This window comes from Anas acuta, chromosome 3 (genome assembly GCF_963932015.1).
Source record: "Anas acuta chromosome 3, bAnaAcu1.1, whole genome shotgun sequence".
Lineage (NCBI taxonomy): Eukaryota > Metazoa > Chordata > Aves > Anseriformes > Anatidae > Anas > Anas acuta.
In genome coordinates, this window is record NC_088981.1 from 85,673,384 (window position 1) to 85,698,261 (window position 24,878).

Genomic DNA, 24,878 nt, shown 5'->3' on the forward strand with positions numbered 1-24,878 from the left:
GTGGCTGTTGAATAACTGTTTATAGTGGTGATTCTTTTTCTTTACAGAATGCTCACGTGGTGTGGACGTAAAAGCTGATGTTGTGTTTTTAGTGGATGGCTCCTACAGCATTGGTATCGCCAATTTTGTTAAAGTAAGAGCCTTTTTGGAAGTGTTAGTTAAAAGCTTTGAGATATCGCCTCGAAAAGTACAAATAAGTCTTGTCCAGTACAGCAGAGACCCCCATATGGAGTTTTCTTTGAACAGATACAACCGAGTGGAAGATATAATTCAGGCTATTAACACCTTCCCCTACAGAGGTGGATCTACCAACACAGGCAAAGCGATGACATATGTGAGGGAAAAAGTATTTGTTACCAGCAAAGGATCAAGACCAAATGTGCCAAGAGTCATGATTCTTATTACTGATGGAAAATCATCAGATGCTTTTAAAGAACCAGCAATAAAGCTGAGGGATGCAGATGTAGAAATCTTTGCAGTTGGTGTGAAGGATGCAGTACGTACAGAATTAGAAGCAATTGCATCACCTCCTGCTGAAACCCATGTTTACACAGTAGAAGATTTTGATGCTTTCCAAAGAATATCATTTGAGCTTACACAGTCTGTCTGCCTACGGATTGAGCAGGAACTTGCTGCTATAAGAAAAAAATGTAAGTAACTACTATTACTTGGATAAGTACATAAAATGCAACGAAAAAAAAAAGTGACCCAATGTTTTATTGTTGTAGATACATACAAGAATTGATGATGACATTGACTATATACAAATGATAATTTTAGTAGCCAGGGATTTGGTTATTATTTTCAAGCATATTGAAAGCAATTGGGCAGAAAATAATGAAGAAATAGAGATGAAAAAAAATATTGGAGAATTATTTTTTTCCTCCCTCCCTAGGTACCTAGAAACTTATTAGTGTGTGTTGATCTGGAATGACCTCAGTGGATGCACTCTGCTTTTACACTGTAGTAAAGGAGGTTCAATTACATCTTGAGTAAAACATTACTTCCTAGGTCTATTCTTTAGCTGTCCAAAACGAGGTAGCTAATCTAAGCTCACATTTTAGAATTTTAAAGGCAATGAAGCAATATAGGCACCTTGAGAAGGTGATTCAATTAATTTTTATGGTAAAATGCATGTCCCTCTGAAACTGGCCTTCTGTCTTCCCCAGCTGTAGAGATGGGCTTAGACAGGACATAAGACAATTAATGCTAGGTCGTATTGAGCTCATTCTGGCTATGCAGCCTTAAATAAAATTGGATATGAAAATCCTCACATGTATCCAAATTTGGTGAATTTGGTTAATGTTCGCTATTTAAAAAAAATTTAAATGGCTAACTTTTGGTCAGCTAAAGTTGGGATTAGTTGCACCCTCAGTGTCTCTACCTATGTTTATTAGAACACTAATGTTGAATAGTCCCCAGTAATTAAAACCCCACTCTCTTTAAAAATAAGCCTTTTGTTTCAGGATAGCTTTGAGGAACAAACCAGCAAAGCAGCCTTTGTTTTAGAGGGCTCAAGCAGTCTTAACATCCCCACTGTTAGGCTGACTAGGCCAGCCAAAACAAGCCCAGGATGTCAGGTTTGTGTTTGTGCCTCATGTCAAGTTCCTTGTTTCCCTTTTGATTCCACTCCTGAAAAAATACTGGGATTTATTTTGTCCTATATCTAATCTTGATCTGAAAAAAAACAAAAACAACAAGGATTCTTAGTTTCCATTGAGGGCAAAATGTTATTTCTGTTCATGAGACATGCAAAAGAGAGAACCCAACTTGATTATTAGATTCTAACTTAAGTTTTCATAAGTACTTTTTTTTTTTTAGATGAATTGCTCTCATTTGACCTAGAAATTGCTGAGTTGGTGCTTCTACTCATTTTCACATCATTTGAGACAATCTAGATATCATCTTCATGAAATTTGATAGCCATAAACAAGTATGGAAAACAAGAACTGTTGCACATACGGCAAAATATATTGTCAATTAGAATAAACCAAGTAATTGAGGGATGCTTTTTACTGATTTTAGAGATTTTGTGTTTAAAAAAAATATCCAGAAAGTATGTCTTATCTGTACATTTTTTATTTCCATACAGCTTACATACCTGCAAAGAATATGGTCTTTTCTGATGTAACATCTGACAGTTTCAAAGTGAGCTGGTCTCCAGCTGGATCTGAGGTTTTGTCCTATCTCATTAAATATAAAGTAGCAGTCGGTGGAGATGAATTCATTGTTTCGGTACCAGCTTCAAGTACTAGCTCAGTTCTCACCAACTTGCTACCTGAGACTACTTATGCTGTCAGTGTGATATCTGAATATGAAGACGGTGATGGGCCTGCTTTGGATGGAGAGGAAACCACCTTAGAAGGTAGGCTTCCATTATTCTCAGATACCAAAAAGCCATGTGTTCAAATAAGAATTTGCTTCATTGAGGGAACCGGTCTATGTGGAACAGCCATCTAAGACTGAGAAGCTGCACTACTACATGCGATGAGAATAAATATTATTGTCTTAATGCATTTTCTAAAGATATAAAATTCCAATAATAGACCAATATTAAATTGTAAAGATTGGATTTTATGGTGCTGTGTTTTTCTGCATTGATCTTTTTATGAATGAAATGTTGTGCTGCAAATAATAAATTCCCTGGCATCAGACTGTGATGCAGGAATGGATGTTGACTTCAAAACAATTAAAGGCAAGAACGTACCTATGTAATTTGCTGTCTCTACATCTTTAACTTGCACTCACAGAAGTTCTATTTCATATGCCATAGAATTAAAGGGGGCTGAAATTAGGTCAGCTGTTTTCCATCAGAACCTCATGGATCTGATCCAGTAATTCTTACTGATTCAAAACTTCCATTGATGTCAGTGTGACTTTATGTGATCAATGACTAAATTTCAACATGGTAGCTATACTTTTTTTCTTGGCAGAGTTGCCAAGATGCATTTCCATTAATTTGAAGGAGAAGGATCACAGTAATTTTGATTTTCTTTTCCAGTAGTTGGATACTCAGTCTAGTCTAAACCAGGCTTTTGTCTTTAATATTGATCCACTCTGCTTTGTTTTTCCATGCTGTCATTAGTGACCTTTGATGATGTAAGTGATTCCAAGGGAGCAATGAAACAGCATGGAAATTTGTTAATTGCACTTTCCTCTTAGGATTCATAGAAATACACTTTTATAAAATTGCTTAGTTTGGATGGCAAGTTTGGAAGATACAAGCTTCACTGTTGGTGTGCATATTTCCATGACTGTACCAGTCAGAATGTTTTTGCCACACATAACTTTCCTTTTCCAAGACAAATTCTAGTCTGATAGAACATGTGGCTTGTGAATGTAAGGGACAGAGAAGGAATATCTCTAATAAAAATAAACAGTGTTCCCATGTTGTGATTGATACTGCCTTAAATAATTGCCAGCATTTTAATAGGAAGAAATCTTAACATGTCTGAGAAGACTGAGTTCTATATCCTGTAAATTTCAGCAGCTCTTCATGCAGATCTGGGTAGCAATTTGAGCTAGACAGCCCTCTTGACAACGAACTTTTGTTCCAGCCTTTTAAAGAATTTCAAATTTTGTATTGTGTTTCAGATCAGTAGAAAACAAATTCTTCTCTCTAAAACTAGGGTTATTAATTGCTCCACTATTAACACGTCTGTATTTGAACAGTGAAGAACAACACTTTTGGCACATCATGTTCCAGTTGAATAATACTTTAGATAGTAAATCTAAATGAAATGAAATGAAAACAAATCATCTGAAACAATAAAAACATTTTTTTTAAATTACAGTGCTAAATACTGCTAGACAACTTGCAGTACATTATATTTTAATGTCATTTGTAATAGTTAAGTTGTGCTTTGGTGCACTCACTCATGGAATGGTTCATATGAAATGACATGAGTTATAGACATATCTTTTTTCAAGGACTAGTTAAATAGTCTACCATGTTTGTTTTTTTTTTTTATTATTCTGGGATAACAAACTATTTCCTGTCTTTGAGGTTGTGACTTCATTCAGATTTTTTTTTTTTTTTTTTAACAGTAGATGTAACGCACATTTCATTGAATGTATTATTTTTTGGTGAAAATTTATCTTAAAGGAGTGGAATTATTTTGGTGTTTGATTTTTTTCCTGTTACATTTAGTTTGGATATTTCTTTAAAATAGGAGAGCTGCCCATGTGTACTCTGATGTATCTGATAATTATCTGTAAATGGAGGTGGTACAGAAGCAAATAGCCACAGCAGTGAAATCTCTACAATTTGTTGTTAAGAAATTTCCCCACAGTGTGCCCCAAGGTCCCTTAGATATTCAAGTTCTGCTGTCACTGCTAAACATAGTCAGACTGTCTTAAGTTTCAGAAGTGGTTGTATAAACTGGGATTCATGCACTTTTGGAGACAACTCTATTGCACTGCTGATTGTAACTCTGGCCTTAAATTTTCAGAAATGACTAATAGTTTGTATACCTTAAAATGGATGGAATGACAGTGTAAGCTGTTATTTTGATAAACAGGATGAGCTAATAAGATGGTTGAAATGGTTTCACTTCATGGACTGCTTGATCAAAAGCAAATATTTACAAATTATATGTGTATATTTTTTTGTAGTTAAAGGTGCTCCTCGAAACTTAAGGATAACAGATGAAACTACTGATAGCTTTATGGTTGGCTGGACTCCAGCTCCAGGAAATGTTCTACGGTACAGGCTTGTATATAGACCATTTACTGGAGGAGAAAGGAGACAAGTGACTGTCTCAGCAAATGAAAGATCAACTACTCTACAGAACTTGATTCAAGATACAAGATACGAAGTGTCAGTTATTGCTGAGTATCAGTCTGGGCCTGGGAATGCTCTGAATGGATATGCAAAAACTGATGAAGGTATGTGATCGATGCTATGAATGTAGTATATTTGAGAAAAATTCTGTGCATGTTGACATATTCACACTGAAAAGAGAATAACCCATATTGGCCATATGTATTATTCCAGATGAACAAAGAATTATAAAATTATTCAAACCTCATTGAGAGGTAATCTAAAACAATATAATTTATCAAAACTCTTATATTTCTTTTTGAAACATAAAATATTGATCCTCCGGCATCAAATATGCCAAGGAAACTTGGGTGAAGAATCTACCTGTATGTTTAATTGTCATTATGATTCTTCTTCCTATTGCCAATGATATAAGTTATGTTTCAGCAAGTTCAGGCCCAGTTTGTGCTTCTGAATGGAAAGCAAGGAAAGAATGAAGCATTTGATTTATTAGTTATCACTGTAGCCCTAATGTTGGCTTAGACATAAACTGTATGATTCTGTAATGGGTATCATGCCTTATTAAACTAAATCCAAAGAGTATAGACACACTATGAATGCCTTGGTCATCAGTGAAACTTAATTGAGATTTTAAGTTTATTAAACACCAAAAATAACTAATATCAAAAATAACTCAGCAGGAAGCCTTAACTTGTTAATTTGACATCTCGTTACTGGTCTTTGGCTTGATTTTTGATGGATCTTGATGTGAGCTTATATTCAGGTGCTAATATATGTAAGTGTTCCAGGATAGAGCCTGTAGTTTTAGTAGGAAAAAGAAAAAAAAAAAAAAGGAGCAAAATGACTTTATTGGGCATTTTTGCTTAAGGAAGGTGGGAATGGAATTGTACAATCCTGGTTACAGTAAACTTATACTACATTAGTGCTAGTTCAGGCTATTCAAGAATTGTATTTTCAACATTAAATCCCATGTTAAAGTGACTCAGAAAATAAACCAAGGAATGAATCTTGCTTCAACTTGTTTTCAATATCTTTTGTGCAGTCCGAGGAACTCCAAGAAATCTGCGAGTTTCTGATGCTACAACATCAACAATGAAGCTGTCTTGGAGTGCTGCTCCTGGAAAAGTGCAGCAGTACTTTATAACATACACACCAGTTGCAGGAGGTGAAACTAAGGAATTGACTGTGAAAGGTGATACTACCTCTAAAGTGCTGAAAGGCTTAGATGAGGCCACTAGGTATGCATTGACTGTGTCTGCCTTGTATGCCTCTGGAGCAGGAGAAGCCCTTTCTGGAGAGGGAGAAACACTTGAAGGTAATTTTTTTGTTTGTTTGTTTGTTTCTGCACAGTCATTCATTTATTTATATGGTTGCTGCTTAAGTTGTCTTAAAACGTACTGTCTTCCTGAGGTATCTACAGAAGTAGATAAGTGAATGAAAAGTAGGCATTAAGACATTCTCCTATGTTACAGGGTTTATCCAAACCTACTGTCCACTGGAGAAAACAATGGGGTCTAGTCACTGGTTGTGGTCTCTTGGAAAAACGTATTGCCAGAAGCAGTGTTCTTCTCCACCAGCCTCTGAGATATTCTGCCTTATAACTCAACTTTTGAGTAGTTTTAGTGGCAGATTGTTATTAATGTAATGGGATTAATCAATAGGGTTAAAATATCTCATCCATTTGAAAATCTGCAGGGTTTCATCTGTACCGTGACTGAAAGATGTTCAGGGAGTTTATTATTATTATTATTATTATTATTATTATTATTATTATTATTATTATTATTATTATTATTAGATAAGCAACATCTGGACTTGGTATAGGAATAATGAAACATATCCTGCTTTTAACTATAGGTGTAAGAACCCAGGGCTGATCATTAACACGGTGCTGGTAAGGCAGAGCCAGAGACTTATAAGGAGGGCAGACCGCTCTCATTCTGCCTTTGAGTGGAGAATTTCCCAGACTTGTTCCCTGTGAGCATTCTCAGTGTCATCTGTTAATTGTCAGGGGATAGGGAAGGCTGCCTCCTAGGCCATGAAAGGAAGTGTGACTGTGCTCTTTGCTGGCCAGGTATGTATTGCTAAGGCCTGGCATTTCAGCTCTGTATGGATAGTACTTGAAAACATCTTACAGATGAATTACGTGGAATTAAAACTCCTCCATTGACACTAATGGAGTTATAGTAAGGATGTACTTGGCTCTCATTTTTCCCATCAGTTTAACTTTTTGTTTATGTCATAGAGTAAAGAACAAACCAGGAAACCTGATTTAAATAGGAAACCATAAAAAAATCAGTTCCAATAATTTGCTAATGGGATGATTTCATCCCAGTAAAGTTTAGGCACTGATTTAAATGCTGAAGTTTGCAGCATAGACTCACTAGGATTCTTCTGTGATTAATGAAAGGCAGATATGTCCAGAAGACAGGTAGTCCACCTAAGATCTTGTTTTTTCCTTCAAAGTAGTATTTCTCTGTCTACTGATTATAGAAGGAGGATCTGAGAATTAGGCTCCAGCTCCCCACTGCCACTACCTATGTCTCAGACAACAATCCAATGCCCCTACTTTCTGTGATGACTTCACTCTGTCTTAGTGTATCAGGCACCTTGCAATTCATGCTGAAACTCCCTTGGCTTTCACTGCCTGGCCAAACCTCTTTTTTAATGTGGAGCTCTTAAGATATCAGGTGCGTTTTGAGTTCATGAGCTTTTTACTCTGTCATAAAGCTTGAACAATAGGGAAGTCTTTTAAGGCATTGCCTAAAGCTTCAGTTAAAATGCATTAGAAAGACAAGAGAGCTGTAAGCAGCAGAACTGAAAAGACAATCATTAGAAAAACAGAATTCAGTCACAGGCAGAGATTGTCTTGTCCTTTCAGTACTCCCTCATGCAGGAGGGCTCGGATTCTCATTTGGACTTCCTGCAGACTGCTATGATAAATTGGTGACAGGAAGAAAAACAATCTGAAAACTGGTTAAAAAGTCAAAGAAGTTGAAAGAATAATTGATTATAGTTCAGGACTGATTTTTTTTGTTTGTTTGTTTGTTTGTTTGTTTTATGCAAGCAGATGGAGTTTAAAATGGATGTTGCACCTAGAGGGACACAGAGGCCTTCCTGTAAAAGTTTTTACTCTAAGCAGATGGTTAAAGCCTTGTGTCAAAAATTATGTGATAGTTTTAGTCTTGTAATAAATACAAATACATTAGCATCCTTGATACAACTTAACTGAATTTCTATTCAGTTTCTCATCTGGGAGAAAAACAAACTAAAAATTATGTTTACCATTTAGATAGGCATGACATATTCTTTGACAATTCAGCTAGATTTGAAAACCCTATCACAGTGCACTCCAGAAAATGCTACTTTTTGTATTAAAGCTGTCTATTAAATATTCCTTAGTTATCTAAATTGTTAGTAAGAGCATATGCAGTTGTCTGTAATTACTGAGTGATCAAAGGTAAAGAACAGAATACAAGTTTATTTTTGCAGCATATCTGCAGTTTCAAGGAATATTAAAAATATTTGAATTAGGCCAAAACTCTTTGGACATAGTTAATAGATATTTTGAAAGACTGACAAATAAATGGTACAAAAGTAGGCACTGTTAAAGTGCTTATAGGACAATGTTTCAATATATAGTACTGTTTTACCTCATAAAAAGGATGAAAAGACAAAGCTTGTGAAGAAAAATAGGCAACTAAGAATGAAAGGACTGCAATTTTGGTAACCAAAAGATAACATTCAAATTTTAAACCCTAGTGTAGAAATTTAGCTGAAAAAAGGTCATGTTGCCTGTAAAGTCAATACAAACATGGTGGGACTCTGTTGAAAAGTTATTCAGGTCAGTGAAGTGAGTACTTGACTAATCATTAGTTGAAATAACTTGTCTGACTGAGGCTTGGAATGGGACAGATCTTAACTCCTGGAGAAATAAACTTATCAACAGTAATGACAAAAAAGCTGTGAAAGGAAGCATAAAAAAGTGTTTAGTATTTCAGTTGGTTTTTCCATGAGCCATAGTGTCTGAGAAACAAAATAGTGCAGTGAGTGTTTTTGATTGCCAACAGCACTGAAGTACTGAGTACTTAAGCATTTTCCTGTATCAGGAATCCCAGTGGGGCTTACTTAATGTCTTTGCCATATGGCTTCTCACCAAAGCCATTCAGTCAGTGATGCCACATTTGCTGGCCGCTTCAGTTCATCGACATATCAAGAGCTAGGGCTGAGATCGCCTCTCATACTGGGACAGTTGTGAGTTTCTGGTATTGATATGTAATCTGAAGAGAAGTAAGTTTGGGTGTAATAATTTCAGCTCTAGTAGCAAAGTGATAAAGGAGGAACTGAGGATACAGTAGCTTCTCCAGCTATTGTATAGTCAAGTGTCAGGAAATGAAAAATCCAAACTCTCAGATGTTTATGGAATTTTACTGAATCACTAAATGGTCCCCTGTGACTAAGGGTGTAGACAAACATTCTTACTGCCTTCAGTAATGATTTACTTTGCATGTAGTAGGAGAACTCACACGGCAGTTATTTTATCTCAGTTGCAAGAGTAGCCTTCAGCAGAGAAAAACTGGCCCTTATGGCTGGTAATTTTTTAAAGTGCTGTAACATGATTTGCAGAAACACGTCTCCCTAGGCATTCAGGTGAAAGTCCTTCAGTTACATATGCTATCACCAAAGTGTTTGGAACAGTTAATGTAATTCCACCTCTGCTTTGTCCTACTCAGCAATTTGTCAGTGTTTTTAGGTGGTTTTGCTTCAGAATAGTCAAAAAATCCTTCCACACAAACCCAGTAATAATTTTTTAATTTTTCTTTTTTTTTTTTTTCCAAGTATGTGCATGCTCTTACTGTTTCTCCACATAAAACAAAGAGGGCATGTACTCCCACAAGTAACTGTAGATATTCTCCTCTATAAATGGTTTGCATAGCTATCTGGTCCATCCCAGAGACAAACACATCCCAGAGGAGCTGAGTGTTGCAAACCATTCACAGACAACACAGTGTAGACAGTTTAGCAAATAATTAATCATAAATAAACATTCCGTACCATACAGGTATTCAGAGAGCATGAGTTTACTTCTTCTTTGCCTTGGTGTAATAGGAATAGTAAATAATATTTTTTCGCCTCTGTTGAAGGAAAGAAACTGTGTGTTTTCCTTCAGTAATCCAGATTTTAGGAAATTTTTGGTGCCCTGCTCTTTCACTCACTGGCTCATTTTGTCTCCAGTTATGAAATACCATCCAGAGGTGAAAATTCTGGAGCTTTATATTTCATACTGCATTAAACATAACTGCATGTGCAAAATATGTGCTGTAGAAAACTCTCCACTTTCATACTCTCTCTTTCAAAAGTGCATGCTGATCTATCACTAGACAGCTTTGGTTGGAGCCCTTCTATAAGGGTGGCATGGAAATTTTTTCCTCAGACACATTTTGTTGGCTGTGATTTCCCCCCCCATCTCACACAAAGACATTAATACTGCTAAAATAAATTTAACCAGTGCAGGCTGGCTTTTGCCATTTGATGAAGCAAGGCTTGTGACAACTGGAGTAACTAAACAAATTAGCACTAATCATTATATTTGATGGTACTTGGTAAAGATTTAAGAACAAGCAAGAGATTCTGACAGGAAACCCTTAGGGAAAAGCTCCCCCCCCCTCCCCCCCCATTCCTAAACACCCAAAACAACCCATTCGGTTTTCAATTTTTGTTTGGTCATAAGATCTTACTCAAATCATCATACACCAAAAATAAAATGCAATGATAAACCTGGTGAGGGTGGTGAGTGTCAATGCAACAGTCAGTGAGCATTTTGTGAGGGATACTGTTTTTCTAATCTGCCTTTTTTTTTCTTTTTCTTTTTTCTTTTTTCTAGAAGAGGTAGTTGCAAGTCTGACAAGAATTTCATTTTCTGCCCAAAGGTTTGCTGTCAGATGAAAAGAACATACTGTACATTAACTGCTAAATAGATTAGCTTTCATAATTTGCAGTTATTTTAAAGAAAAACAAATACATTAGGCAATCTGCACAGAAATGTTTAAAGATAATGAATGTCTAAAAAGCTGCTGAAATATTATATGAGTGCCCTCTTGCTGGCCGTTACATGTTTTTCAGAACAGCTTTAAGAATATTTCAGTTACTGACCCTAAGCAGAAAAGGATCAGAAAAGTCTGGAGCATTTTAAACACAAATTTCAGAGACATTTAGCAAATAAACCTTTTTTTTTTTTTTTTTTTTTTTTTTCAGAAAAAAAGTTCAGTGGTCAGATATTTCAAAATGTTTTCACTTATATCAGTAAAGTTTATAATCTAGAAATGGTTTTGGTGTAAATGGCTGTAGGTCTTTTAAAAGAAATGAGATTGCTAGTCTACATGTCAATGCATTTTACTTCTTACATTTGTACATTTTAGAATAAAAAGCACATGGTGTAGTTTATTATAACTAGATGATAAATCCTGCCCAATCCTGCCATCCTGTTCTAAGAGTGGGTGTTTGTGCTATGAGAATTAGGCTCCACTCACTGTATTAAAGAAAAAAGTTGTCATGACACTTTGTAGTTTTAAGTTCTTTTCTGCTGTACATATTTATTAAAGCTTAGGTCTGAGGATTTTGGTAGAGGAATCCTTTTATTTTGATAATAAGATAAATAGTAGTTCTTTGGTAAATAAATGATTTATTTTTGCTGTTTCTATGGTAACACAAGAATGCTTTAGAAATGAATGACCTCCTACAGGCAGAATAGTACAAATTCAAGTGACATTTTCTTACAATGAGGTTTTTTGCATATCATAGGAACTTTACGTAATGCTCAAACTGTGTAGTGCTTCTTTCATCCTGACAGAAACAAGGACTCAGTGTTTCCAGGAGATTTAATGCTGTTTCATGCATTTTTTAAAATTATACATTCCGAGATTTTTGAGTATGACATTTGAAATTGACATTTGATAAAATTGACATTTGGAAAATTGTTTTAGTTTTACATAGCAAATTAAATATATATCAGAAAACACAGAACCACCACCACCACCAAACAAAAACGACCTGCACCCCCAAAAGCAAACAAAAAGGTGTTTCTAGACAATTGAGAGTGGCGTTAACTGATTAACTGTTGGAACAGATGGGTAATATATTAAAGGACTATGACTTCCTGCCTTATCCTACAGTGGGAGACTCAGGAGTTCTCTAGCAGAGTCTCTGTCTTTTGAGTCAGAACCCTCCTGGTTTTCATCTTCTCAACGTTTTTTTCATTCCCACTAGCACAAGACACTTGCTCTAACAGGGTCAAGTGAGAATTTCTTTTGTGTAGCAAGTCCTTCAGGACTTCCACAACGTGTGCACATCCCCTCTCACATAGGCAGCGTGCTTGAGGGCTGGTACTCCAGGAGTAACCAACTACTTTTCAGTTTTCAAAGAAGAATACCAGTTGATAGAAGTGGTTGTCTCCTCCAGTGCTGAGGAGAATTGGACCTCTGGAGTCAACCTGAAAAGATTCTGCCACCATCACATCTGATGTGTACACTTGGGTCCTCTGCTGCAGTGCCCTAGCCTACTGACTAAATGGGATACTCTTGGTGTATGCCATTGGAAACAAGGCAGGACTCAAACCATAAAGGTTTGGTATAGGCCTCTGCAAGAGAAGGATCATTTATTTAGCTGATTCTGATTTTTTTTTTAGGATGCTGGCATAGACCAATTCTCTGTTTAACTTCTAGTAAACATGGCTTTGCATGAAATTTATCGCTGCAGATTAATTTTGAAAGTTGGTCTTAAGAACATGTATAGAAAATTGTTTAAACTTGACCCAAACTGCATGTACAGCTCCCACTGAAATCAACTGGAGCTGTGTAAATGTTTCTGAGGATAAAGGCAATTTAAATAAAGCCATTTGATTTTTATGAATGTCAGCATTTAAATTTTAGCTGATTCACACAGTCTTGTGTTCAATGACAACAGCAATTGCCTGAGAACTGTGGGAAGCAAGCCAAGTAGACACAGGGAAACAACTTTAATATTGTATTTTGTCTCTGGCATACTATAGTGGAAAAACTTAATATGGAAACTGGACATTGCAAAAGTCCAGAGCTGGGTGTAAGACTGTCTGAGTTACCAAATTAGTTTCTGAGACTGTGTCTGCATGGAGCGATGGTAGGGATGGACAGGGTACCGCAAACAGATTGCAGTTCTGAGCTAAGGACTGCTGTGGAGAATCTGGATGGCTAAAACAGGTGACTAGCTTGCTTCCTTGGTCATCAAGGGTATGAATTGTGTGTGCAAGTGTTTTGTTTCCCTGTGTACTCACTGTGGCTTACAGCTGTGTTTGGTACTCCCGAGCATCATAGGACTGAATGTGTGTTAGGGAATCATTTTTAAAAACAGCTGCTTCCTCACATACTGATGACATGGGGGCTATATGAAATTAAGGCCACACTTTAGCTTCCAGTTCCAGTCAGGAAAAAGAAGGAGTCGTTTGAATGCTAACCGCCTGAGATCCTGCCAGCCAGCACTTTTCCTTCTACCACCGTCCAGTGTCTTTCCACTCTCCTTATCCATCCTGCTTAAACAAGCAGGTGAGAAGCAGATGTACAACAAGCATTTCTGAACATGTGAACCAAAGAACAGAATGACTGCTTCACTATTGCAATATATTATTATTATAATATATATATATATTTAATATAAGCAAAGTATTTTGTTTCATTCTGAAGGAAAAATGTCTCATAGGTCTACTTGTATGTTTGCTGGTCACTAAATAATGCTACTGTTATTGTGGAGTGTAAATATGTTTCTTGACTCTGAGTGTAGTAGCTTAGATAATACCTGATGGAATCCTAATAATTTCAGACTTACAGTTGGACTGCATCTCAAACACAGCTGCTCTCCTCATACAAAAGCACTTGTGAGAGATTCTAGTGAAACAGAAAATAAGCTGTCGGTGAACTTCCACCTCACACATGAGGTGCAAATCAAGTTAGTGTGTTATGTTAAAGAAATGTTCTCAGTTGCAGTGTAACACATAAAAAGTCCAATTTCCCTTAGTAGGTAAGTTGTCTTGTCAGCAGTTTCCAACTATTTGAAGTCAGAATTTTCCATTTAGGTCTAGTGGTTTGGTAGGAATCCCAGTCCCTTTCCCTCTCTTACCTTGCCTTATAAAAAAGACTTTTAGTTCCAAAGGATATTTTTTTTTCAGAAGTAACATATTACAGTAACTGGTGTTCATTACAGTCCATTCCAAACAAATTATTTTCCTCTGTTATTTAATGACCTCAATAATGACTTAATCAATAACAGTTTTAAATATACAGTTATGTTTGCAGTGTTTCCAACGTATATCATTAACCGTAGTGTCCAAGAGTAGACTTGCAAAAAATTGTGCTGTGGTAGCAGATACTTTAATACTGAAATCATGTTGTGGCAAAGCCACGTTTTAAAGTAGCCAAAATAAAGTGACTTGTATATTTATATTACATTAAAATATGGAAAGAAAGGTTTTTATTGTGAGACATCTGTGCATTCTATCAAGTTAAGTTTTCCATATTTTTTCCATTTGGATTGCCTTAATATTTTTTTTTATTGTATGAAAAAGCCAAAATTTGGGAGTAGAAGCTTAAGAGCAGACAGAAAAATTGGTGTAATTTACTTTTGAAGGCAAATCCTTTTTCAGGCTTCCAGGAAAATTGGTCTTTGGGGTTTAGATTCTGCCCTGGCTTTTATTTAATGCAGTCACTGAATTCAGTGAGACTGCATGAAGCATGAACTGAGTTGGGTCTTCTCACTGTAACTTTTTCACTATATGCACCTACTATTTTTGTGAACTGGTAAACAGTTGAACTTTAGCTAAACCCCCATATCTTAACCTGTTTTTGAAGAGAAGATGCCATAAATTGTGGTGACTTACATTGTGAAGCTAAAAACTGATTTGAAGAGTAAAATTGTAAGAAGCAATGCAGGGTTAGGACGGAAAAAGAATTGCCTTCAGAAAAACATGATGGGATGTCCCAGGATTGTGAATTAGAACTGGAAAAAAAACCTACAGCACAAAGGAGTTATTTAACATGCTCTGTTAGCTATGTTTGATAGAGTCGGCTAGGTGGTTGGAGCGGTACCCTCTGATTCTGTAATCTGTGAAGTTGGTGATTCTTACCAGCTTTGCTTGCAGATACATTGATATTAGTTTCCATTTTATCATTAAGCCAAGTGGGATTCACTAGCTCAGTTTTAATGAGGTTGTGCTGGCAATGAGATAATTCCAAAATGAAGCCTTTCTGCAGGTAACCCTGTTTGTTCCAGTGGTATTATGTTTGGAAGCATTGCAGATTTGCAGTAGAAGTGAAAGACAAATGAGTATGAAAACTGAAAATGCAGTTTATGACTGTGAGCAACTTGCTGCTCTGTCTTGGACTGAAACTGCTTCATGCTTCTGAAAAGTGAGGTCTGGGTTTGTGATGAGCTCAGACAGTGGAAATTGGATAAGTATTAAATTTCTCTGTGTTCAAAGAATTTTGAATCTGGTCCTGTGGTTGCTGTAGTATAATATACGAATATATTTTTGTCAGTGCAGGTGAAACTTAGCCATGATGCCATAAGGCCACCTCAAGTGTTTAAGTCCTATTAGTAATCAGTCTCAGAAATGTCATGTACAGTGAGATAGGCCATGGAGAATATACGTTGAAGAACCAAATGCTTCTGTGTGTATATGGATCTGTTTTTGTACATCTGGTTTTGTAGATCCCTTTTGCAGATTTTGCTACAGTGAGGCCATTGCATTAAAACCAACAGTCAGTGCTCTTTTCCTGCCTCAAAAGCCAGCCACTGCAATAGGAAAATTGAACATATGTTATAAATGTATGTTAAACATTAAACAGAGGCACTCCTTTTACTGCACCACTTCAGACCAACGAGCTCCATTTTTAAGCAGTAGAATTACTCTGGTGTGTTAGGTGAGGCTCACTCATCCAGCTGACAACTGGATTTCACAGACTAACGAGCTGTTTCCTTCATTCCAGGCTGGCTGGAACAAACTATAGTCAGAAAGAAGGTACAAGTCTTACAAGTGGAGAGATAAGATTGTTTTCTGCTGTAACTGCTGTATGATGTAAACACACCGCAAATTAGTTGTAAACAGATAAAATGAAATAGCAGGTAGATCTAGTAAGCAGTAAGCTGTACTCAAGGAGATAAGAATAGTAATATTAAACAAATAAACGAAGTTGTCAGAGAATTTGAATGGACTATTTCACTTAGGTTAAAGTCTTCTTTATTTACCCCTCAGAAAAAAATTGCACATATGAGGGTGAAGATAAACAAATGAAGGAAAAATATTTAATTGTGAGTTAAAACCTATGCAAATGAGCTGCAGCACATTTAAGCATTGGTTTCATTATGATACTTTGCTTAATATCATTTTTATTTTGCAAATTTTAAAGCATAACTGCTAAGGATCTTGTACAGTATGGGATAGGTTATTCATAGCTTAAAGTTAACTTTCAACATTTTGTTGAATAAAGCAATCAGTTTTCTCTTGGAACTAAACATACATGTATATGTTATTTAAACTAGTATTGACAGGCCAAAATTTTGATTCTGCTTTTATGATCATTTAAATTTTCCATTTGTACTTTGCTAACTTTTGCTCTTTGTACTTCAGTGCCAATTTGTTTTTTTCTTTCTTGCAGAACGTGGTTCACCTCGTAATTTGGTTACCACAGACATAACTGACACTACAGTTGGGTTATCATGGACACCAGCTTCAGGGGCAGTTAATAACTATAGGATCGTATGGAAATCACTTTATGATGATACAATGGGAGAGAAGAGGGTCCCTGGAAATACAGTGGATGCAGTGCTGGATGGCTTGGAGCCAGAGACTAAATACAGGATTTCAGTTTATGCAACCTACAGCAGTGGAGAAGGAGACCCTGTAGAAGGAGAGGCTTTTACTGATGGTGAGTGTACTATGGCATTACCACCATTTGTAATATTCAGTTCTTGACAAAATTATATTTTAAAGAAAATCGACCTTATTTTTCTTCACCTTTACTTTCTGAAAAGTCCCCTAAACCAAAGTCTCATCTCAAATCAATCAATTCTAGCTTTTTCTTTGACCATTAAAAATGTAAGTCTTTTCTATGTCATGTGGGGTTTGATTCAGTGAGAATTACCTCCAATTTGAGATGTGATTTTTGTGAAAATTACTCTGAAGCCAGTCTTTCATGGGTTCTTTGTGTGACTGCTGGAAATCTGCTGGAATAAGTGATGTAGATAGAGTAAGGATGGAAGACAGTAAATTCCCACAGAATCAGTGAATTTCCATTCCAACATATTTCCCATTTAAATCTTTACAATCTTCAAACTGAAGCTCTTGCAGTGTCCTGCTACCAAAACCTTGTCATGTAAGCTCTTCTTGAAAACAACTTCTTGAGCTCTGGCAGGCTCAGTGCCGTGACCACTACCCTAAGGAGCCTGTCCCAGTGCCCGACCACCCTCTGGGTGCAGAACCTTTCCCTAACACCCAGCCTGACCCTCCCGTGTCCCAGCTCCATGCTGTTCCCTCAGGTTCTGTTGCTGTCCCCAGAGATGGGTACAAAGGTATGCTGGTTCACAACAGCATACCTTTCATTTAATTTCAGATCTTTTGTAACATTTCAACAGTCTGGAAAATATCTCTTAAAAGCTGAGTGCTGCAATCTGTAGAGAGAATGCTTTATTAGTTCTTGTCCTTATTTCAGCACTAATACTGTTCTATATTTAGTGTTCAGTGACTTTCCAAATACACATGAGTATTTGTATGGGGCCCAACACTCAGGAGTTCAGGCATTTACTAGTACCGTATCAGACCTGTAAACCCAAAATTTAGAAAATCTTAAGTCTGTAGATCATTTTACTCATTAAAAGGCTATATATAATATACATATTTCACTTATGATATATATAATATATTTATTATATATTACATTATGTATCATATGTATATTATATATAATATATATATAACTTTCACTTTAGCATCCTGAATCCATTACTTAACAGATTACCAATAGGTGCTAGTAAATAAAACTCCCAGTTAGGCTGTAATCATGTAATCGCTCTTTTTGTTTTTGGTCTTTAATGGAAAATGGACTTAGGTTTATTTAGTTCATTACAATCATAAAAGAAAGTAACAATGCTCTGTGAGGTTTACCTGTGCTTCCCCCAATGAAATACTGTAATTTTTAAGGAAAAACAAAAAAAAAGCTAAATTAATTTAGTAGGCATGCATTTGAACATATCTTTATGTGACAAAGTAAACATTTATCCATATTTTTGCACTGAAAAGTGTCACCAAATGCCAGGACTGTGACTGTAGACAACGAGACAGAGAATACAATGAGAGTTACATGGCAGCCTTCACCTGGGAAAGTCTTGTCTTACCGTGTGTACTACCGACCACGCAATGGAGGAAGGCAGATGTTTGGAAGAGTAAATGCTCCTGCCACAAGCATAGTGTTGAAGAGACTTAAGCCTCGAACTACATATGACCTCAGTGTTGTTCCAATTTATGACTTTGGACAAGGAAAATCAAGAAAAGCAGAAGGAACAACAGGTATGTGCATACTTTTACAGGGTTTGATCATTAAAGTTTTCTACTGCAAACTGGTAATCATGATACATAGAAAAGCTGTGGTGGAGTCTACTAAGATTATGAGTTGATATCCAAATTGAAGAAAATGTTAGAGGTTGAGAAGAGAATTTGATTTGTTGAAAATTTCTGTATGAGAGCTGAACACAGCTTTCTGCTGTTACACTGAGGATGTAGATGTGGTTTATGTTCTGAAAATACTGGAATTGTTTTGAAACATGGTCACCAGAAGTTAAGGTGTTTTGTGAGGAAAACAATATTTGTCTACAGACTATTTAATCAGGCACTGTCATTTTTTTTTTATTATTTGCATTTTTGGTTCTGGATGTTGATTAAATAGCTACCCTGCATCCTGTTACTTAGATTTGTCTTCTTTGGTAATTATATTTTCTGTGGAAAACCTAAAATGGCCATCAGATGACTCTAAAGAATCCTCAGTGAAAGCCTGACTGACCTCAGAGACCACTGCCTTTTGGACAAGCAGTCTTCTCTCTCAGAAATTCTCAAATGTTTAATTCCTGGTGAGGGGATTTATGGGGGTCAAAACAAAACTAATTTTCTACTCTGCCTTTAGTTTGTGTCTGGTGCTGGTCTTTTGTTTTGTAAGGAAATGGTCTCGCTCTCCAGATCAAATCAAGGAGATTTAAAATCACTTTTCTGCTTCCATAGGTAGAGAGCTGTTACCAAAAGAGATTTTTTTTTTTTAAATTTATTTATTTATTTTTTTTCTGAGATCTTTCTGCCCTCGTTGGGCAGAGGTACACTGAGATATGCCATTCTTTATTCTCTGGCTCACCTACCCTTTGCCATTTAAAAGAGAGAAAGCTAATCTAAGCTGTTGTATAGTTTTAATCTGTAATAAATAGAAAGACTGATAGTGATTAATCCATGGTCAACATTCACTGTAAAATCAGATGGATGTTTAAGATAGATGACATAAATTGCTATCTATCCTTCAGTATGTTGACTGTAGAGGGAGCCTCGATAACAAATGTAGACTATGTGTCTATTGTTTAGATAGATAAAATTAGGTGAAGTGAATCTCACCCTTCATATCTTGGTACTTGTCTTTATGTCAAGGAAATTATTGTCTTTATGTCAACCCTAAACAAAGAGTTTAGGGTTGACAATAATACTGAATTTACATATGCATTTTTACACAAAAGCATATTTGTCATTTTTTTCATAGGCAGACCTGATTTAAATCCTTTTCTTACATTCTTACAGCCTCTCCCTTTAAGCCACCTCGAAATCTGAGGACTTCTGATTCAACTATGTCCAGCTTCCGAGTAACCTGGGAGCCAGCCCCGGGGCGAGTGAAGGGGTACAAAGTAACTTTCCACCCAACTGAAGATGACAGGAATCTTGGAGAATTAATAGTAGGACCATATGACAGCACAGTGGTTTTGGAAGAACTTAGGTATGGATAAAAAAAAAAAAAAAAAGAGATTTTTATTAAGTAACTTCAGCTTGGGGCTTTGCTTGACCATGATTAGGGATTGTAATACCTGGCAAAATCTACTGTAAATTAGGAAGTATTTTTGTCAGTAAAGTATCATGATCTGGTGATGCAATCTTTGAGAAGAACTTAGCAGGGCTATTTCTGAGGTTATTCACATGACTTCTGGTGTTCTCATAGGAACCGAAGGAGGCAAAGATACAGGCAGAAGTTGTATTCTGCATTTCACATATGATGGTATTAATTGGACAATGGAGAAGACAGCAGGAATTTCTAAAGTTTCTCTGACAAGTTCCTTATGTTCCTTCTTGATTCATTTTCTAAGAAGCCAGAATTTATAAAGTAGGCTTCATGTCAAAATCTGTTACACTGTCATGAATAGTATGCATATAAACTTATAAAATAGTATGCATATAAACTATGTGTATTTAAAATAGGATCATTAAAAATCTTAAATTACTTGAACAAAGAAGACTATAAATTTATGTATAGAATCTAAAACCAGCTTCAGGTCAAAACTTCACTGTCTTGTGGAAGAACTAGTATCTGTGCTTCACGTTTTAACACATTCTTCTCTGTGGAGTAAAACTGAAGATTTCATAAGTGAAGTATTAACATTCAGCTAGCCAAGTGACTTCAGTTACAGTACATTTATTTAACTATTGCAGGGCAGGAACTACCTATAAGGTAAATGTTTTTGGAATGTTTGAAGGAGGAGAGAGCAACCCACTTGTTGGACAAGAGATGACCACCCTGTCAGATACTACTACGGAGCCATTTTTATCTAGAGGTAAACATGATTGTATTCAACAAAATGCAGTCTTGGCTTTTGGATAAAAGAGATTTAAAGTTTCACAGCATTCCTTATCATTTATCTAATGCACATAAATATCTATTTGCAGGATTCAGTAGACTCCCTAGTCTGATGACATAACCTCTCATTTGAAATGACCACTAAATATGCCCTAGTTCATGTTTCTAGTCCTCTGCTCCCTTTAGATGATCTTACAAAAAAGATAACTTGGGCAACCCATGTTTTACTGATTACTGAAAGCCATCTGCATCATATTTTCAAGCCATCCACATCTGTGTTAAATCATATAAGGTCAAATTCTTGAACAGAGATCATTGCTCATCTACAGGGGTGTTCACAGGAGTAGAACAAAGAATTTTAGGCAGATCTCTAGCCATTTGCTTGTCCTTATATGGTGACTTTTCCTTTTAAGACTAAGATCATATAATGGACAAAGATCTGTTAGCTAGGGATGTCAGGATATTACTGTGCATTATTTAAGTTTATATGCAACATAGCCATTATTTTGTCACTTTTACCATAGAAGGAGGAGAGTTAGTACAGAAATGCAAGTGCTGAGTGTTTTCCAGTATCTGTTTGGGAATTTCTTCCTGCATAGCTAAACATTCCAATCAAAGTTTCTACAATTGGTATGACAGCAGCTCCCTTGATGCGGTTAATGGGCCTCTGTATATTAACTGAATCTTACAGCCAGTATACTTGCAATTAATACTGGATGAAGAGAGTTTCAGAGTTCACTCCTCCTTCATGGAAATCATAAAGAGCTTGTCTGCATCAGGTTGTTGCTTTTTAGATGCCAAGTATACACATAGAAGTGAGACTTCTCTGCCATTTTAAGATTTCTATAACCATCAGAGAGAAGACAATTTCAGGAGGACAAAGAACCTCAGTGCAAAGGCATCTCAGAGTTAAAACCAAAACAAAACAATATAAAAAACCTTCTGATAATTGACTCTATATTCTTGCTTAACCTCTTTAATGCCCTGTTTCCACACCGGGCTGTGTAAAAAATACTACCCTCACTTTTTATTGACAACATTTTTAGAAACTTCTGAAGTTATTGCTGTCCCACTATGTCTAATGCAAGAGGGTAAAACTAAGAAAAACTACATAACAGGCCATCAGTGACATTAAAGTAAAGCTGTAATAAGTCTGGCAGAAAAATAATTACACCAAGAGTGGTTTGTTATTTTTTATTACACCAGCTGTCATTTCTGTCTTGAGTGTTATATTCTTTAAGCTATTTAGTTTTACTAATGCATGGATTTGAGTCATGGTTAATGTGAGAAATGAATTTTATATCTGGGACTGTAAATGTAATAGTACATTATTTATTAATGGGGGAAAAAATTGCCCTAGGTGCCTTTGCTAGAATTTTCCATGTGGGGAACTATGGTAGTTGGAAGAAAAATAAAAGTCAGAATAGTTTAACTTTTATGTTGTACAAGAAGCTAACCTTAACTTCCATATTAAAGTTATGCATGCAAGTTTTTGAACTAACATAATTTTACTTAAACCCTACTCCCAATTTATTTTATTGTCCTGACTAAAGACTAGATCTATATTTTCTATGCAGAAGAGGATCATGCTTTTAACCCCCAGGTACATGGAATAGTTATATTCATGAGTCTGCAGTGTTGGATCAATTATGTGGAACATATATGAAATCACAATATCTTTCAACTGTGATGAGTGTGGCTGATTTTTCTCAATGGGATTTCTTCCATATAAAGACCAGAAGCTCTGATGGCAGGAAGCCAGAAAATTTGCAGCTGGTAACACAATCTACAGGAAAAGAGAGAGAGCAAGGATTTTTTTTTTTTTGAAATGGCTGTGGATAAAATTGTGTCCTTTTGCTTTGTATAAATATTTTGTGATTTTTCCTTGTGATGAAAACAATATGATGCATATTTTATTCTGTAATTTGTGAATTGAAGATACCTGAAATAACTTACATTTTCAGAACATTGCAGCTTTATATAAATGTTTGTTCTTGTCCCCTCTCTATTTCTTGAACTGTGTTTATGTTTGTGTATCTTCTAAACTGTGATCTTTCTTTCCTATATGTGCAAACTACTGTACCACCTGTCTTTTGTCCCTGAAAATTCAGAAATTATATTTATATGAAAGTGGTTGTTATATATTCTGTTAATTCCACTGCTACATAGTTGAAAATTGAGCAATAGTTTAGTCATGAACAATAGACTAAAATACTGTGACTTTGGATAATCTGATAATGTTCACTGCCATGTCAGTGGTTAGCTCAGTAGTCCTTTGGAAATCCTCTGAAGTAGTTTACAAAATCTCTGAAAGATGGTTATCAGCCATCTTTAAAGACCAAAATAGATCCTGACATGACAATAGGGAAGAGTACTGGCCCTGACATTTTAGAAGGCTTATTTCTAAAAGGAAACATACATGAAAAAAATTTATACAGCTTTTGCCATGGAACTAGTGACTAGTGTGAATAACGTTCACAAATAGGTCATACTTGACGGAGTGCCAGTGAATAAAACTAGAGCTATTTTGGAAACTAACTCATGACATATGTCATATAAAAGAGGATTGGGAAAGAAAGCTGTCATGCTAAGGCTATATTTTTCTGGTTGAAACATATCATGCTAAGGTTATATTTTTCTGGTTGACATGGCAGGTTTAGAATGTAGAACCAGAGCAGAAGCTGATATTGTGCTGCTGGTGGATGGATCATGGAGTATTGGGCGGCCAAATTTTAAAACTGTCAGGAACTTCATAGCTCGTATCGTTGAAGTTTTTGATATTGGTCCTGACAAAGTACAAATTGGTAAGTTGTCATATGTCAGAGAGAAAATAAGGCATAGTTGCTGCATAGCTACATAATAACTGTGTAATAATGGCTTTTTCCAGGTCTTGCACAGTATAGTGGAGATCCCAGGACAGAATGGAATCTGAATGCTTACCGAACAAAACAAGCTTTGTTAGAGGCTGTAGCCAACTTACCATACAAAGGAGGCAATACTCTAACAGGTATGTCACACCGCTAGGATTTTCCTTAAGCTCCATGAAAAGAATTCTAGTAGCTGACAGTGGAATTGTGTAGGGGGCTCAAATTAATCTGTGGTGAAAGGGCCTTATAATACACTCCAGTATGGTTGGAAGAGAGTAGGGCCTATGTATATGCATACATATGTGGACACATGTATGTGTACATGGAAATGTATCCTTAGTGAAAATCTAGAGAAAGAGAGAAGGAAAGAAGATCTTGGGTGATGAAGAGCTTGGGTTATTGTTGAGCATATGAGAAGAAGAAAAGGTCAGGGTTGGCAGGTAATGCCAACCCATGTCAGGGTTGGTGTTAAAGCAAGGTGATCCAGAAGGGAGGATAGAGTGGATCATATAGGAGCGTGATGCATAGGAGGTAAGAGATTATACACCTTCAAAGGGCTGAAATAGTGCCAGATGCTCTTAAGCGTACGTGACAGATGTACTAGGTAATGAGTGCCTCTTGAAGTGGTAAATTGTGGAATGATGTTTTCAGAGTGAAATCACTAGGATGAAATGCTAGCCTTTATCATGACTGTATGTTGAAACAGTTTATAGTGATGGTTGTCCTCTTTGTATCATGCTAGGAATGGCCTTGGATTTCATCTTAAAAAACAACTTCAGGCAAGATGCAGGTTTACGGCCCAGAGCTCGCAAAATTGGTGTTCTCATCACTGATGGCAAATCACAAGATGATGTAGTCACCCCTTCAAGAAGACTCAGAGATGAGGGAGTGGAACTTTATGCAATTGGTAAGTATTACATGAAGAGGTGACCTGAGCCATTTTCCTCCCACCCCTCTGCTAAATGTATAGAGAAGTGGAAACATGTAAGTACCTAAAGCAGTACTTACATTCAAAGAGCGTGTTTAAGGGCTTATTTTCATAGTGTTATGTTTCACAGTTGTCATTTCTAACAAGTTTTGTTTTCATGTCTTCTCTGTAAGGTATTAAAAATGCGGATGAAAATGAATTGAAGCAGATTGCAACGGATCCAGATGACATCCATGCTTACAATGTTGCAGATTTCTCCTTCCTGGCTAGCATTGTTGAGGATGTAACCACGAATCTGTGTAACAGTGTGAAAGGTCCAGGTACAACACATTTTCAGTCTAGTTCATCCTTTTTCCATCTATGTGCTTGTGATGCTAATTCCTTTTTATTACTTACTGGGAACA

The 24,878-nt window shown here is 36.3% G+C and overlaps 1 protein-coding gene across 8 annotated transcripts in view; it reads left to right on the forward strand.

Annotated features, from left to right (window-relative positions):
- The window catches only part of COL12A1 (collagen type XII alpha 1 chain), a 96,549-nt gene that overhangs the window by 16,618 nt on the left and 55,053 nt on the right, over positions 1-24,878 (forward strand). For 5 of the 8 annotated variants that reach the window (XM_068678157.1, XM_068678156.1, XM_068678155.1 and 2 more), the window contains exons 10-21: positions 48-650; positions 2,093-2,365; positions 4,615-4,887; positions 5,826-6,098; positions 16,465-16,734; positions 18,105-18,371; positions 19,635-19,827; positions 20,535-20,656; positions 23,334-23,483; positions 23,567-23,686; positions 24,289-24,453; positions 24,648-24,794. In XM_068678157.1, the coding sequence (XP_068534258.1) occupies positions 48-650; positions 2,093-2,365; positions 4,615-4,887; positions 5,826-6,098; positions 16,465-16,734; positions 18,105-18,371; positions 19,635-19,827; positions 20,535-20,656; positions 23,334-23,483; positions 23,567-23,686; positions 24,289-24,453; positions 24,648-24,794 (2,856 nt within the window). The remainder of the gene's footprint in view (positions 1-47; positions 651-2,092; positions 2,366-4,614; positions 4,888-5,825; positions 6,099-16,464; positions 16,735-18,104; positions 18,372-19,634; positions 19,828-20,534; positions 20,657-23,333; positions 23,484-23,566; positions 23,687-24,288; positions 24,454-24,647; positions 24,795-24,878) is intronic. The other 3 variants (XM_068678163.1, XM_068678162.1, XM_068678161.1) reach the window with 1 other exon arrangement.